This window comes from Trachypithecus francoisi, unplaced genomic scaffold (genome assembly GCF_009764315.1).
Source record: "Trachypithecus francoisi isolate TF-2019V2 unplaced genomic scaffold, Tfra_2.0 Lachesis_group20, whole genome shotgun sequence".
Classification (NCBI taxonomy): domain Eukaryota; kingdom Metazoa; phylum Chordata; class Mammalia; order Primates; family Cercopithecidae; genus Trachypithecus; species Trachypithecus francoisi.
In genome coordinates this window covers 17,512,003-17,529,097 of record NW_022681466.1, presented here as the reverse complement: position 1 = coordinate 17,529,097, position 17,095 = coordinate 17,512,003, and the positions used below count along the sequence as shown (strand labels likewise).

At 49.7% G+C, this 17,095-nt stretch overlaps 2 protein-coding genes and 1 long non-coding RNA gene across 5 annotated transcripts; 1 reads left to right on the top strand and 2 right to left on the bottom strand.

Moving 5' to 3' along the window:
- Positions 1-780: 780 nt before the first annotated feature.
- Positions 781-2,320, bottom strand: LOC117066477 (non-histone chromosomal protein HMG-17-like). The gene has a single exon (XM_033181902.1). The coding sequence runs from the start codon at positions 2,131-2,133 to the stop codon at positions 1,861-1,863; it is 273 nt and encodes a 90-aa protein (XP_033037793.1). The 5' UTR covers positions 2,134-2,320; the 3' UTR covers positions 781-1,860.
- Positions 2,321-2,881: 561 nt separating this feature from the next.
- LOC117066942 lies at positions 2,882-9,565 on the bottom strand. Of its 3 annotated transcripts, none has more exons than XR_004430552.1 (4): positions 9,402-9,565; positions 9,157-9,233; positions 8,249-8,390; positions 2,882-3,449 (listed from the first exon to the last, which is right to left on the bottom strand). It is a non-coding gene; the product is annotated as an uncharacterized LOC117066942 (long non-coding RNA). The 3 variants fall into 3 exon arrangements; XR_004430554.1 differs by lacking the exon at positions 2,882-3,449 and adding an exon at positions 3,915-4,618; XR_004430553.1 differs by lacking the exon at positions 2,882-3,449 and adding an exon at positions 7,401-7,542.
- Positions 9,566-9,647: 82 nt separating this feature from the next.
- Positions 9,648-11,564, top strand: RAMP2 (receptor activity modifying protein 2). Its single transcript, XM_033182916.1, has 4 exons — positions 9,648-9,880; positions 10,348-10,413; positions 10,875-10,983; positions 11,118-11,564. Exons 1-4 carry the CDS (start codon positions 9,784-9,786, stop codon positions 11,371-11,373), a joined length of 528 nt encoding a protein of 175 aa, XP_033038807.1. The 5' UTR covers positions 9,648-9,783; the 3' UTR covers positions 11,374-11,564.
- Positions 11,565-17,095: the final 5,531 nt, after the last annotated feature.

Sequence of the window (17,095 nt, the reverse complement as noted above, 5' to 3'; positions counted from 1 at the left end):
CAGGCAATTCTCCTGCCTCAGCCTACCAAGTAGCTGGGATTACAGATGTGCACCACTGCACCTGGCTAATTTTTTGTATTTTTAGTAGAGACAGGGTTTCACTACGTTGGCCAGGCTGGTGTTGAATTCCTTACCTCGCGTGATTCGCCTGTTTCAGCCTCTCAAAGTGCTGGGATTACAAGCGTAAGCTACTGTGCCCTGTCACACAAAGTCTGATACAGCCAAATAAGCGATGGAACTGGGATGCAAACCCAGGTCTACTTGACTCCAAAGTGTGTGCTCTTAAGCACTAAGGCAGTAATAAGAATAATGTAGTATTAACTATGGGCCGAGTTGTGCTTTAAGTGCTTTATACTTTGTAACTTACAGATATTATTATCACCCCCATTTTACAGATGAGGAAAATATTGCCTTTTGTAATATTATGCTCACAGTACAGATATCACACATTAAAGACACGTGTTATTAGTGTCATGTTTGCTTAACATATGTTGGATCCTTGCTTATGATCCAGAAAATAAGGTATTTTTTTCTTTCTTTTTTTGAGATGAAGTCTGGCTCTATCACCCAGGCTGGAGTGCAGTGGCGTGATCTTGGCTCACTGCAACCTCCGCTTCCCGGGTTCACACCATTCTCCTGCCTCAGCCTCTCGAGTAGCTGGGACTACAGGCGCCCGCCACCACACCCGGCTAATTTTTTGTATTTTTAGTAGAAATGGGGTTTCACCGTGTTCGCCAGGATGGTCTCGATCTCCTGACCTTGTGATCCACCCGCCTCAGCCTCCCAAAGTGCTGGGATTACAGGCGTGAGCCACCGCACCAGCCTGTATTTTTTTTCATTGTCCATCTAATGTGTTAATGTGCCTTGCAGGAAAGAATGTGAAAAGGTACTGTCTATAGACAAAGTAAGCATAATCAGGAGAGGGGCAGTACTGAGTGAGGAAAGACCTCTGTGCCCTGAGGGGCCCTGTGGGGTTGCCCTTCTAGCCAATCTTCCTCATTCTTTCCTATTCGATTCTCTCTAGCAAGTTGACTTATATTTTTTTTAAGCTGTATCCAGCTTTATTAAAGATACTTTCCATAAACAATCATGGCGTTTCAGGGAGGACATGGGCAGACAATCGTTAACAGTATACAACAACTTTCAAACTCCCTTCTCCTTCAATGGACTACCAAAAATCAGAAAGCCACTATAAAACCCAATGAAGTCTTCATCTGATGCTCTGAACAGGGAAAGTTTAGAGTAAGGATTGACATTTCACAGTTAGTATGTTGTTTAACAACTTTTCACAGGCCAAACCTGACTTTCAGGAAGTGAAATGAAAATGGCAGAATTTATCTGAAGATCCACAATCTAGAAATGGAACCACTGCTCTTTTGACAAGTGCCATCTCAGTGGCATCACTGGGAAGTCCAGATTGCCTGACACACTAGTAACCAATGACTAGAGGTCAGGTCCCAACAGATGTCTGGGCTTACAGGGAGTTAAGTCTATGCTGAAGGATGGAAAGGGAGAAGAGGACATAAAAATGAATTTGTTTTTCCATAGCACAAGGCTTTTGTGCCAAGGTGGCCATGTGTGTCAAAGTCAGGAAATCCCTCCTCCTGAGAGCCAAGAGGAAATCTTTCAAAACTAGAAGGGAAATGTGTTTTCCCCACATCAATCCAGCTGCAGAGACATTCTATTAGTGACATATGCCCCTTCCCCAAAAAACAACAATGAAGTGTTATGTGTGCTAGCAACATAGCTTAAAAAAAAAAAAAGTAAAACAAAATTCTGCATTTTTAAAAACTTGATAAAAAATAGTATTTCAAATTGTACAGTACACAGAAGTACACAGTTATCAAAAATGCACACACTTCATTTGGCATTTCCAGCACCTTCAGCTCGCTGTGCCTGGTCTGTTTTGGCATCTCCATTTTCTGCAGGGTTATTCCCCTCCTTGTCAACATCACCTTTTCCCTTTTTCCCTTTGGGTACCTTCTCTCCCTTCTTTGCAGGGGCCTTTTTAGGCTTGGGCTGTGGCTTTGGAGGAGCAAGTTTAGTAGACAACCTCGCAGATCTTCTCTGTGATTTGTCCTTCACCTTGGCTTTATCTCCTTTAGCATCCCCTTCAGCCTTTGTCTTGGGCATGGTGGTGGCAGCAATGGTGGCGGGATGTAGGCGCTGGACGCAGGATGCAACAGCAGGCACGCGGGCTTTGGTCGGTCTGGGGGTTGTTTTCACCTCTTCTTCACACTGCTCCAACTTCTTTTTTTTTTTTTTGAGACCGAGTCTCGCTCTGTCACCCAGTCTGGAGTGCAGTGGCACTATCTTGGCTCACTGCCTGGCTCCACCTCCCAGGTTCAAGCGATTCTCCTGCCTCAGCCTCCCAAGTAGCTGGGATTACAGGCATGTGCCACCACGCCCGGCTAATTTTTGTATTTTCAGTAGAGATGGGATTTCACCAGGTTGGCCAGGCTGGTCTCCAACTCCTGACCTCAGGTGATCCACCTGCCTCTGCCTCCCAAAGTGTTGGGATTACAGGCGTGAGCCACCGCACACGGCCTGTTTGTTCGTTTTTGATACAGGGTTTTGCTCTGCTGCTCAGGCTGGAGTACAATGGCATGATCATGGCTCACTGCAGCCTCAACTTCTGGGCTCAAACAATCCTCCCACCTCAGCCTCTCAAGTAGCTGGGACTACAGGCACACACCACAAGGCCCAGATAATTTTTTGTAGAGACGGGGTCTCCCTATATTGCCTAGGCTGGTCTCAAACTCCCAGGCTTAAGCAATCCTCCTCCCACCTCAGACTCCCAAACTGCTGGGATTACAGGAGTGAGCCACCATGCCTGGCCCTTATTTAACCTTTGAGCCTCAGTTTCCTTGTCTGTAAAGTAAGTTGCTATGATAGGTAATTTAATAGTTCAGTTTTAAATAAAACAATTTGTATGATGCATTGAGCATATCAGCATATTGCCTGTCATCTTCAAGGCTTGGTAAACAAACGTGAGTCACCTGTGTTATGCAGTATCCAGGCTCCTGGTGTGCCAGGATGGGGTAGAAGGGTTCCTGGGGAGGGTTTCATAGGATAATCCTAATGAATGGAGGGAGAAAGCAATCCTGGCATCTGGCATTGGGTCCTACAGCAGCCATGAGTCAGCCCCAGGTGCTAAGGGACTAGCTGTGTTCTCAGCACTGCTGGGTGTGTGCTATGGGTCACTTGGCCACGGTCCTTGACAGTCACGCTGCCTGAGCATCATTCTTGTAAATCTGGCCTGGGTTCTTTTGAAAAAACAGCCTCCACCATGTGATGTCATTGTCCAGCCAGGGTTGGAGAAGGAAGGAGGAGGAGGGTGTGTGCACACACTCTGGGGATCTTCCTATTTGTGGAGGAGTCAATTTGGTCCTGGAAGAAACTCTCTATCCTTCTCTCCTCCTTTCCAGACCCAGTAAGAAATTGGTATTCTGATGTGGAGTGAGAGGAGGTGATAAATCATAATGGCTAAGACATGAACTTTAGCATCAAGCTATCCTGGGTTTAAATCCTGGCTCTGCCAATTACTAGCTCTGGGACTGTAAACTTTCTCCTCCTGTTTCCCCATTTCACACATGGAGAAGATAATTCTGATGTTATAGTGGTGTGGCTTTAAGACATACATACAAAGCTTTCAGCACATGTGTCAGTAGACACACTATGCAGCCTAGAGTAAGTGCTTAATAAATGGTAGTGACTGTTAGGTCCCCAGCAGTTGATGAGTAATATGACTTGATCAATTTCTCTGGAAGGACCCCGTCTTCTCCAGTGGTTTTTTTTTTTTTTCCTTCAGACAGAGTTTCACTCTTGTTGCCCAGGCTGGAGTGCAGTGGCACAATCTCAGCTCACTGCAACCTCTGCCTTTCGGGTTCAAGCGATTCTCCTGCCTCAGCCTCCCAAGTAGCTGGATTACAGGCAGGCACCACCATGCCCAGAGAATTTTTTGTAGTTTTAGTAGAGACGAGGTTTCACCATGTTTGTCTGGCTGGTCTCGAACTCCTGCCCTCAGGTGATCCATTTGCCTTGGCCTCCCAAAGTGCTGGGATGACAGGCATGATCCACCGCACCCAGCCCAATGACTACTTTTCCCCCTGAAAGGTAGTCAGGCCCCTCCCACGTGTGCCATCATTCTGGAGATGAGGAGGCTAGGGAGAGATGGAGTAGTTGTATCACCATTCCTTTGTCTTCCCTTCCTTAGCTGGCTCCCTGGCTATGGCTCCTCTACTTCTCCCTGCTGTCTCCCTGCCCTCTCAAGAAGTCTGTCTCCTCTCTCTAGTTAGGAAGGATCAGCCCCTGCCAGCCAGGACTTCTGGCTTCCCCGATCCTGACTCTTTCTCACATCTCTTGTGCTCTGCTCTTCATTTCGCAGACAGCTGGGGGAGAGGCCAGCATGTGTGAATGACTGTGCACCATAGAGATGTTTATTGCAGGATGCTCCACATATAATTTCAAGGTGTAGAAGGCCCTAGCACTTTTTACTTCCTCCTGGGTGGCTCTGGATTTGTGTGTGTGGTGGGGGTGGAGGTTGAAGATTAAAGATGCCACTCTTTCCAAGGGGCAAGTCACCTTTTGCCCTGCTCCAGGCAGGATGACCCTTGGCCTGTAACAAGAAGGGGAGTGGCAGTAGGACAGTAGTAGGATTCCTGCTCATGAGGAATTAACCTACACTGGGGCCAGAAGTCTCAGGACAATGTCCAGTTGAATGAAAACCAGATCCCTCTCTTTCCAAGCCCTAGGTGGTGGGGGGCAGAGGAATAAGGAAATGTGTAAGAAACTTAAAAACTAGATTTACGGCTGGGCGCAGTAGCTCACGCCTATAATCCCAGCACTTTGGGAGGCCGAGGCAGGTAGATCACCTGAGGTCAGGAGTTGGAGACCAACCTGACCAACATGGTGAAACCCTGTCTCTGCTAAAAGTACAAAAATTAGCCAGGCATGGTACTGGGCACCTGTAGTCCCAGCTACTTGGGAGGCTGAGGCAGGAGAATCACTTGAACCCGGGAGACGGGGTTGCAGTGAGTCGAGAGAGCACCATTGCACTTCAGCTTGGGCAACAAGAACGAAACTCTGTCTCAAAAACAAACAACAACAACAACAAAAAACTAGATTTCCAGGCCAGGAATGGTGGCTCACGCCTGTAATCCCAGAATTTTGGGAGGCCAAGGTGGGCAGATCACTTGAGGTCAGGAGTTTGAGATAAACCTGGCCAACATGGTGAAATCCTGTCTCCAGTAAAAATACAAAAATTAGCTGGGCCTTGTAGGGGGCATCTGTAATCCCAGCTACTTCAGAGGCTAAGGCAGGAGAATTGCTTGAACCTGGGAGGCGGAGGTTGCAGTGAGCTGAGATCACACCACTGTACTCCAGCCTAGGCAACAGAGCAAGACTCCATCTCAAAATAATTTATTATTATAAATAAATAAATAAATACCCTAGATTTCACTGGACATAAGGGGGAAAAAAAGACTAAAGGCAATACTACGTACAGTTAAAAAGAAAGAGGCATATATACATATGTAGTATCATGGAAAGATATCCAAGACATATTACTAAGTCTTCCTTCCTTTCATTCCTTTTTCCCCTTTCCCTTCCTCTTCCCCTTCCCTTACCTTTCTTTCTTCTTTTTCTATTTGGAGACAAGGTCTCACTCTGTAGCCCATGCTGGAGTGCAGTGGCATGATCATGGCTCACTGCAGCCTTGAAATTCTGGGCTCAAGGGATCCTCCTATCTCAGCTTGCTGTGTAGCTGAGACTACAGGCATGCGCCACCAAGTCTGGCTAATTTATTTTTATTTTTTTTTTATTTATTTTTTTTGAGACAGAGTCTTGCTCTGCCCAGGCTGGAGTGTACTGGCCGGATCTCAGCTCACTGCAAGCTCCGCCTCCCGGGTTTACACCATTCTCCTGCCTCAGCCTCCCGAGTAGCTGGGACTACAAGCGCCCGCCACCTCGCTTGGCTAGTTTTTTGTATTTTTTAGTAGAGATGGGGTTTCACCAGGTTAGCCAGGATGGTCTCGATCTCCTGACCTCGTGATCCGCCCGTCTTGGCCTCCCAAAGTGCTGTATTTTTATTTTTTGTAGAGACAGCGTCTTGCCATATTGCTCAGGCTGGTCTTGAACTCCTGACTTCAAGTGATCCTCCTGCCTTGGTCTCCCAAAGTGTTGGATTTACAGGTGTGAGACACTGTGCCTGGCTTCTTTATTATTATTACTATTATTATTTTAGACAGAGTCTCACTATATTACCCAGGTTATTCTCCAATTCCTGGGCTCAAGTTCCTGCTTCAGGCTCCCGAGTAACTGGGACTACAGGCATGAGCTGAGTACCCAGCAAGAGTGTTATGTTTTTTAAAAGTCACTGAGGCTGGGAACAGTGGCTTATGCCTGTAATCCCAGCATTTTAGGAGACCAAGACAGGTGGATCCCTTGAGGTCAGGAGTTCAAGACAAACCTGGCCAACCTGGTGAAACCCCGTCTCTACTAAAACACAAAAATTAGCTGGATGTGGTGGCGTGCACCTGTAATCTCAGCTGCTCAGGAGGCTAAGGCAGGAGAATGACCTAACCTGGGAAGTGAAGGTTGCAGTGAGCCGAGATTGCGCCACTGCACTCCAGCCTGGGCAACAGAGCGAGACTCCATCTCAAGAAAAAAAAAAGTCACTGAATAATAGGAGTATAAAATCCCATTTATGCTTTTCTTTAAAAAAAATCCAAAATATGTGGGAAATGAGATAGGAGTGAGGATACAAAGTTTTCTGGGTTAAATATTTTGCAACTAGTATATACTTATATATTACTTGCGATTTAAAAAGTGTATTTTTTAATAGCAAAAACAGAAAGGGGCTTAGAAAGGGAAGGTAAGGGCCCTCAGCAGTGGAAAACAGGGGACTTCCCATGACAAAACCAGCTTCTGTTTCTAATACAGCCCTTCCTCCACCCATTGCTACAGATCATCAGATCGTGGGACTATCTCCTATGGCTACATGGAAAAGAAAGGTGAGGTCTCCTGTCCCTATTCATCTCCAAAGACCCCCAAAGTAAACCCTCAGTTACCAGGATGCTCTCAGAGGTCAATAAAAACATTCAAACATCCAACTGGCATGGAAAAGTGGAAGAGGAAAATCAAAACGAGAGAAAATTCCCAGATTCTCCAACTAGACAGTTTGGACACCCGAGCTCAGGAATGACTACAATAAGCTCTCCTTTGGAGGTCTCAACATCATGATGCAAACTTAACCCCAATCCTAGTCTAAAAATAAAACTTTCTGAGGGCCAGGTGCGGTGGCTCATGCCTGGAATCCCAACACTTTAAGAGACTGAGGCAGGAAGATTGCTTGAAGCCAGGAGTTCGAGAGCAGCCTCGGCAACAAAGCAAGACCCCGTATCTACAAAAAATATGCCTGTTGTCCTAGCTACTTGGGAGACTGAAGCAGGAGGATCTCTTGAGCCCAGAAGCTCAAGACTGCAGCGTGCCATGAATTCTTCCACTGCACTCCAGTGTGGGCAACAGAGTGAGCCTCTGCTCCTAAAAAGTAAAGTAAGATAAAAATAAAATAGGAACTTCCTACCAAGCTACCTATATTTTCTTTTTTGATCTAAAGGCCATTTTACATATGAAAATCTTGAGCTCCAGAGATGTGAAATAACCTGTCCAAGTTACTTGCAGTAAGATAGAGGCAGAACCTACCTTCAGAATCCCCATCATTTTTAAATTTTATCCATTATCATTATGCCATATTGTCCTTTTTTTTTTTTTTTTTTTGAGACAGGGCACAATCACAGCTCTCTGCAGCCTCGACCTCTGGGGCTCAAGTGATCCTCCTGCCTCAGCCTCCCAAGTAGCTGGGACTACAGGTGCATATCACTATGCCAGGCTAATTAAAAAAAATTTTTTTTTTTTTTTTTTGTGTGTAGAGACAGGGTTTCACTATGATGCCCAGGCTCTATTTTAAATCTAACATTTGCTTTTGTCCCCTTTAATCTTGACCCCAACCCCAGTCCTAACCCATAGTGGGCTCATGTGTTTCTGGCCCCAACCCAGTGAAAATGGCTTGTTTTGCTTTCTGCACCTCCTTGCTCCCTCCTCCCATCTTATCATCCAGAAATCTACCATGCTTCCTTCTTGAAAGGAGCAATCCTAGGCAGGCAGGAAGGACTAGATTTTGTTCCAGCCTGAAAAGTCTTGGAGACTGCCTGGCTCTTTTCTGAATCATTATAGAAATGATCCTTACCAGGAGGACTTTGGAGTTCACATCAAGCAGGCCATTGACTCTCTCCCACTGGATTCCTTGCAAAAGCAGCCTCTTGACCATAGAGGAGGACAACAGGTTATCTGTGCCCATGATCCAAGAGCTTGAGATCCTGAGATGAAGACTTCAAGAGAGATCATGACAGATAATTTGTGGTGGGCAGCAATCAGTAAACTGGGAAAACAGCAGCAGCTGAGTCCAAAGGTCAGCGTCTGGGAGTAATTTAGGAAAGTTTGGTGCTGACAGCTGTGTCTGGGACTTGAACGTCATGGCCAAACCAGCTCTTGGGTTCCTCAGCTGCTTCAGAGTAATGAACCTCTGGCCCAGGACACAAGAGGCAGCTGTGGTGTGGGCGAAATCAGGGCCCCTGGAGGCCCAGGCTCAGCCTTGCTGCTTCTTTAACAGTGTGACCTTAGATAAGTCACTTAGGAAAAGAGGAAAGGAAACTAGCATTTAGCGAGTGCAGTGCCCTTTCACAGCTGCCATCGTCACTGGTTGGTGAGGAAGGGAGTGTCCCTATTTTACACGAGAAGTCCTGAAGGTAAATGTGTCATTCAAGGCCCTATATCTGGGGAGTAGGAAGACAGAATTAGAATCCAGAGCCTTTGAATTCAAATCCCGGGCTGTTGGCCCTGAGCTTTAGCTTTTCGGTCTGTAAAATGGTGATACACTCACCAGGCACATGAAGTGGCACACTGAAGGTTCTAAAACCCCTCCCTTCTTTCTCCCAACCGTGGTCCTGAAGAACTGTGGCACCTTCTTCCTGGAAACATAGTCATCGTATTTTGTCCCCCCGCTCCCCACAACAGGTTTGTGGGGTCCAGGCCCCAGGAGGTGTCTGAAGGGAGGGTATTTGGACTTTGCTTTCCCCTCTACCCCACTCCGCAGACCTTTTCCCGACTCTGGAGGGCCGGCTCCCGCTTCTCCTCCCTGGTTTTGGCTGGCGGGCTGACATCAGCGGGTGTTCCTAGGGATAGGATAAGGAACCCTGAGCTGCCCGGCTCAGCTCCAGGTGCCCCTTGCCCCACAACCCAGGAGAGCCCTTTTGATGCAGCGGCGTCGAGAGGCCGCTGGAGCTCCCAGCCTCCTCCCTGTTCTCCGGGTCTAGGAGAGCAGCTTGCCGACCCCTACAGACCCGAAAGAGAGAGGGCGCGACTCGAATCCGGGGAGCGATCCTGGGAGACCCTGGAGAGTCCTGGGCGCCACGCAGCCGAGCCCCCGAAATAGATCCCGGTTCCGGGGTTCCGGGAGCTGTCCAGCCTCGCGGGGTGAGCTACGAGAGGGTGGGCCAACGCCGGCGAGGCGGAGGGAGCCTCGGGCGCCAGGCGCGGGTGCGGCAGCTACTCCCACTCCAGCCTCTGGCCCCGGGCGTCGCCCCCGCCCCCCACGTGGCCGCCGCCGTCCCAGCCCCTCCGAGGAAGCGGCGCGGCTTCCTGCAGCTTGGGCTGGGGATATAGGCGCCCCCACACCCGGGCCCGGCTCACCGCAGCCGCCGCTCCTCGCCTCCTAGCTGCACGATGGCCTGGCTCCGGGTGGAGCGCGCCGGCGGCCCGTGGCTCCCTAGGACCCGCGCCGGGCGGCCGGCAGCGCTCCGCCTCCTCCTCCTGCTGGGCGGTGAGCGCGGCGCCCCGAGGCCCGGGCGGGAGGCGCGGGAGGCCCCGGAGGGGAGAGGGGAGAGGGGCTGGATGGCCGCGGCCGGAACGGGCCCGGGGTGCGGGTGCGGACCGACGGACCGAGCAGCACTGGCCTTCGGACGGTCCCTGACCCCACCTCGGGGAGGGCGCAGCGCGAGCTGCTTCCCACCCGGGGAAAGCTGGGGTGCCGGCCCCGGCCCCGCGGAGAGGGCTTCGGAGGACAGGAGCTGGCCAGAGGTGAGGGGGCTTTGGGCCTGGGTGTGAGTGACTAGGAGCTGGTGCCAGCCCCTCCCTCCTCGGCACTGAGGCGTCCGTGGGGGCTAGATTATTCCTCCTTTTCTTCCAAGGTAGCCCTGTTTACGGAGGGTCTCAGCCCCCCAACCCCGTCGCAGGCTCCACTGCCTGGGTCCCCGCTATGCTACCCTCCTCTCCCGTTTCTTCCCACAGCGGTCCTAAAGCCCCATGAGGCCCTGGCTCAGCCTCTTCCCACCACAGGCACAACGGGGTCAGAAGGTGGGTACCCGGGGTGTGGAAGGGTGGCCGAGGGCAAGGACGAGAGCAAGTTCAGTGGGGAGGGTCCCTTTCCCACAAGGCCTGCCCCACCCCAGCTGATGCCCCACTAAACTCCCCTCCGTTCTCTCTTGGGGTTCTTTGGGTCTTTCTCCCTGTCCTCCTACGTGCAGGTCGGCCCCTGCACAGCTCTGAGCTGCCCACCTCACAAGTGGGCTAGAAGACCCCAGGAAAAGGTGTATGTGGAAGTTCTTATCAGGCTGGGATGGAAAGTGCTTAGCACATGGAAGTCATTACATGATTCCTGAGCTGGGACTCTGTCCTCAGCCAGAATGTCTTGCTAGGGAAACTTTCTGAAGGGTTCCCACGTTTGAAGACAGGCGGTTCACCTTGCAAGCACCTGGGCAGGAGGGCTTGGAGGGAGGGGCAGGGGTGTGGTCATTGTGCAGCATCTGTACCTACAGAGGGGACGGTGAAGAACTATGAGACAGCTGTCCAATGTTGCTGGAATCATTATAAGGATCAAATGGATTCTATCGAAAAGGATTGGTGCGACTGGGCCATGATTAGCAGGTAGGGGCAGTCCTGTGAGGGTGGCTTAGGCCAGGGGGTGGGCCTGCTCATTGCAGGTAGACCTTGAGTGAATGTGGGGCACTCCTCTCCCTGGGCCCACCCCCTTCCTCACTCAAGTCCTCTTCTGCCCCTAGGCCTTATAGCACCCTGCGAGATTGCCTGGAGCACTTTGCGGAGTTATTTGACCTGGGCTTCCCCAATCCCTTGGCAGAGAGGATCATCTTTGAGACTCACCAGATCCACTTTGCCAACTGCTCCCTGGTGCAACCCACCTTCTCCGACCCCCCAGAGGATGTACTCCTGGCCATGATCATAGCCCCCATCTGCCTCATCCCCTTCCTCATCACTCTTGTAGTATGGAGGAGTAAAGACAGTGAGGCCCAGGCCTAGGGAGCCATGAGCTTCTCTACAACCACCTTACTCCACTTCCCCACCCCAACCAGGCCTCCCTCCTCTCCTCTTACTCCCTTTTCTCATTCTCATCCCCACCACAGATCCCTGGATTGCTGGGAATGGAAGCCAGGTGGGGTCATGGCACAAGTTCTGTAATCTTCAAAATAAAACTTTTTTTGTACAATGTCCTTCTTCCCATTTCAGTGGAACGTGTGTCCTTCCCTGCCACTCCCACAGGCCCTCAGCTCTGGGTAGTAGAACTGGAAAAATCTGGATGGCCCATTGTTCTGTTCATTTCACCTGCCCCCCCTGCTCCCTGCCTCCATGAAGATCACACCCCTATATTCTTTCCTCCCAGGCGGGCCTTTCCTGCCCTTATCCAAACTCGGCTCCAGGAAACAAGCAGGAAGAGACTCCCTTCCGGTCTGGACAGCAGCTGGGGGCCTGCAACTGGGGAGGTGTGGGGGAAGGGGCAAAGGAAAAATCTCTGCTTGTGACTCCTGCAAGAGAAGCAGGAGGCTGCCCAGGAGCCCTGACTATTCCCCTTCTTTGTGCCTCAGTTTACTCCCAGGGCCTGAGAAGAGGAACCCTGACTGAGCAACAAGAATCCATTCCTAAGGACCTCACAACTGTGGGAGAAAGCAGTGGGGGCTTCCTTTACTAGGTTCACAACCCCCCTCCACGTCCCTTGCCCTCATCCTACATTGTCCTGGACTGGGTGTGGCCTACAGCCTAGCAACACACTGCCCCCTGGTGTCTGCTAAAGCCAGCAATCAGGAGACGTATGTGATCTGGAAGAAGCTCAAGGCACTGGACCCTGGGGTCAGAAAACTGCCATCTCCACAGCGAACAGTTCCTTGTGTGTTTGTTTGTTTGTTTGTTGAAACAAAGTCTCACTCTGTCACCCAGGCTGGAGTGCAGTGGCACAAACATGGCTCACTGCAGCCTCCACCTCCTGGGCTCAAGGATCTTCCCACCTCAGACTTCCAAGTAGCTGGGACCACAGGTGTGTGCCACCATGCCCAGCTAATTTTTTTTTTTTTTTTTTTTTTTTTTTGAGATGGAGTCTCATTCTGTTGCCCAGGCTGGAGTGCACAAGCTCCGCCTCCCGGGTTCACGCTATTCTCTTGCCTCAGCCTCCTGAGTAGCTGGGACTACAGGCCCCGCCACCACACCCGGCTAATTTTTTTGTATTTTTAGTGGAGACGGGGTTTCACCATGTCAACCAGGATGATCTCGATCTCCTGACCTCGTGATCTACCTGCCTCGGCCTCCCAAAGTGCTGGGATTACAGGTGTGAGCCACCGCACCCAGCCCACTCTGAGCTTCTTCAGGAACTTTCCTTCTTGTTGAAATATCTGCCTCCTTGAGTACATGCATGTCCATTTCTTGGGGCATCCTGCCTTTTCCATATATGCTTGTATGCTTCCTGGAACATGCCTATTCATTCTCTGAGACACACATCTCTCAGGGCACATCTGTTTTTCTAGGCACACATATGTTCCCTAAAAATATTTTGAGTTTTCTGACTGGGCGCAGTGGCTCACACCTTTAATCCCAGCACTTAGGGAGACTGAGGCTGGTGGATCACCCAAAGTCAGGAATTCGAGACCAGCCTAACCAATATGGTGAAACCCGTCTCTACAAAAAATATAAAAATTAGCCGGGCATTGGGGCGTGTGCCTGTAGTCCCAGCTACTTAGGAGGCTGAGATAGGAGAATCGCTTCAACCTGGGAGGCAGAGGTTACAGTGGGCTGAGATCACGCCACTGCACTCCAGCCTGGGTGACGGAGTGAGATTCTGGCTCAAAAAAAAAAAAAAAGTATATAGATTTTGAGTTTTCACCTGAAATACAGGTTTGCTTTATTTCTATGAATGCATCTATCTTCCCTAAAGGTATATCTACTCCCTTTGTGGCATGTATTTGCCTTCATGCATTTTATTAATGTACATCAAAGACCTGCTGGTATAAGACATTGTGTGCACAGTGGCTCACGCTTGTAATCCCAGCATTTTGGGAGGCTGAGGCGGGTGGATCACGAGGTCAGGAGTTCAAGACCAACCTGACCAAGACGGTGAACCCTAATCTCTACTAAAAATACAAAACTTAGCCAGTTGCAGTGGCAGGCACCTGTAATCCCAGCTACTCCAGAGGCTGAGGCAGGAGAAACTTGAACCCAGGTGGCAGAGGTTGCGGTGAGCCGAGATCATGCCACTATACTCCAGCCTGGGTGACAGTGAGACTCTGTCTCAAAAAAAAAAAAAAGACACTGTGTGGTATATTATGTTGGAAAGATAGATAGAGTCTGATTTCCTGCCCTCAGTGGCTTTCATCTAGTGAGAAAGTTGACATGTATACACATTAACAAACAAACAAAAAAAGTGTAATAAGAATCATGCTAGGGATACAAACCAAATGTTATCTGAGTTGGAGGGAAAAAGGGATCACATCTGGCTGAGAAGATCACAAGGGATGTGATCACAGGAGGGTGACTGCAGAGTTGGTAGATGACTAGGTCATAGTTGGAGTATGTTCTCCTAGGGGAAAGAGTAGAAAGGGAGGTGAATTAGGAAATTATTGCAATAATCCAGACCTGAGAAAATGAGGACATGGAGCAAAGGAGTGTTGAATGGGGAAATGGAAAATAAGTATAAAGCAGAGGATAGGATTAAAAACGGGAGGGAGAGGCCAGGTATGGTGGCTCATACCTGTAATCCCAGTGCTTTGGGAGGCTGAGGTGGGAGGATCACCTGAGGCCAGGAGTTCAAGACTAGACAGAGTAGCATAGTGAGACCATGTCTCTACAAAAAAACAAAACACAGGCAGAGCGAGGTGGCTCATGCCTGTAATCCCAGCACTTTGGGAGGTTGAAGCGGGTGGATCACTTGAGGTCAGGAATTTGAGACCAACCTGGTAAAACACCATCTCTTTTTTTTTTTTTTTTTGAAACAGAGCATTGCTCTATCACCCAGGCTAAAGTACAGTGGTGCAACTTTGTCTCACCACAACCTCTGCCTCCCTGGTTCAAGTGATTCTTGTGACTCAGCCTCCCAAGTAGCTAGCACTACAGGCATGTACCACCATGCCCAGCTAATTGTCATATTTGGAGTAGAGATGGGGTTTCACCATGTTGAGTTGACCAGGCTGGTCTCAAACTCCTGAGCTTAGGTGATCTGCCTGCCTCGGCCTCCCAAAGTGCTGGGATTACAGGTGTGAGCCACTGCGCCTGGCCTGAAACCCCATCTCTACTAAAAATACAAAAATTAGGCCAGGCACGGTGGCTCACGCCTGTAATCCCGGTACTTTGGGAGGCTGAGGCAGGCGGACCACCTAAGCTCAGGGCTTTGAGACCAGCCTGGCCAACATGGTGAAACCCCGACTCTACCAAAAATACAAAAACTAGCCGGGTGTGGTGGTGCATGCCTGTAGTCCCAGCTACTCTGGAGACTGAGGCAGGAGAATCGCTTGAACCCAGGAGGCAGAGGTTGCAGTTGCGCCACTGCACTCCAACCTGGCGACAGAGTGAGACCCCATCTCAAAAAAAAAAAAAATTGCTGGGTGTGGTGGTATGCGCCTGTAGTCTCAGCTACTTAGGAGGCTGAGGCAGGAGAATCACTTGAACCTGGGAGGCGGAGGTTGCAGTGAGCCAAGATCACGCCACTACACTCCAACCTGGGCAACAGAGTGAGACTCCGTCTCAAAAACAAACGAACAAACAAACAAGAACTCAGCTGGGTGTAGTGGCACATGTCTGTAGTTCCAGCTACTTGGGAGGCTGAGTGGAGAGGAGTTCAAGGTTATGGTGAGGTATGATTGGGCCACTGCACTCCACCACGGGCAACCCTGTCTCTAAAAAAAATAAAAATACAAAAATAAAATACCAACAGACCCTTGATGTATATTAATAAAATGCATGAAGGCAAATACATGCCATGAAGGGAGTAGATATACCTTTAGGGAAGACAGATACATTCATGGAAATAAAGCAAACCTTTATTTCAGGTAAAAACTCAAAATATTTCAGGGAATATTTTCCACTTCCCCATTCAACACTCCTTTGCTCCATGTCATTTTCTCAAGCCTAGATTATTGTAATAATTTCCTAATTCACCTCCCTTTCTACTCTCTCCCCTAGGGAGGAAATTAACAGGACTTGGATAAAACAGGAGGGAGAGGCCAGGGCTGAGGGAGAGGAGAGGTTAGGGGTGACTCAGGCTTTGGACCTGAGTTACTAGGACAATGATGGCAGTAATAATAGAAAAGAACCATTGAGGAGGAGGAACTGTCCTAAAGAAAAGAATGTACAATTATAAGGTAATAGTGGAACAAGCTGTTATGTTCCATAGAGAGTTAGAAATGGGGGTGATGGGAGTGGAAAGAGGTTGGGTCTGGAAATACAGGTGTGGGAGTCTCCTGCACAGAAGTGAGCTGTAAAGGCATTAGATGGATGAGAACTCTAAGACAGAATGGTTCATTGAAAAGAGGAAGGTTGGCTGGGAGCAGTGGCTCACGCCTGTAATCTCAGCAATTTGGGAAGCCAAGGCACGCGCATATCACCTGAGGTTGGGAGTTCAAGACCAGCCTGGCCAACATGATGAAACCCTGTCTCTACCAAAAATACAAAAATTAGTCAGGTGTGGTGGTGTGCACCTGTAATCCCAGTTTCTACAGAGGCTGAGGCAAGAGAATTGCTTGAACCCTGGAGGCAGAGGTTGCAGTGAGCCAAGATTGTGCCACTGCACTCCAGCCTGGGACACAGAGTGAGACTTCGTCTCAAAAAAAAAAAAAAAGAAAGAAAAGAAGAAGGCTGAGATTACACTCTTAGGAAACATCACACTTAAAGAATGAGAAAAGGGCTGGGCGCAGTGGTTTATGCCTGTAATCCCAGCACTAGGAGGCTGAGGCAGGAGGACTGCTTGAGCTTAGGAGTTCGAGACCAGCCTGGGCAACATGGCAAAAACCCATCTCTATAAAAATTTTAAAAGTTAGCCAGGTGTGGTGGTGCATGCCTGTAGTCCCAGCTACTCAAAAGGCTGAGATGGGAAGATTGCTTGAGCCTAGGAGATTGGGCTACAGTGAACCAAGATCATGCCACTGCACTCTCCAGCCTGGGCAACAGAGTAAGATGCGGTCTCAAAAAACAAATATATAGGCCGGGCACGGTGGGGTCACGCCTGTAATCTCAGCACTTTGGGAGGTCGAGGCAGGCGGATCACGAGGTCAGGAGATCGAGACCATCCTGGTTAACACAGTGAAACCTCCTCTCCACCAAAAATACAAAAAATTAGCCGGGCGTGGTGGCACGCACCTGTAGTCCCAGCTACTGGAAAGGCTGAGGCAGGAGGATCGCTTGAATCCAGGAGGTGGAGGTTGCAGTGAGCCGAGATTGCACCACTGCACTCCAGCCTGGGTGACAGAGCAAGACTCCATCTCAAAAATAAATAAATAGGCCGGGCGCAGTGGCTCACGCCTGTAATCCCAGCACTTTGGGAGGCTGAGGCGGGCGGATCACAAGGTCAGGAGATCGAGACCATCCTGGCTAACACGGTGAAACCCCGTCTCTACTAAAAATACAAAAAAAAAATTAGCCGGGCACGGTGGTGGGCGCCTGTAGTCCCAGCTACTCGGGAGGCTGAGGCAGGAGAATGGCGTGAACCCGGGAGGCGGAGGTTGCAGTGAGCCGAGATTGCGCCACTGCACTCCAGCCTGGGCGACAG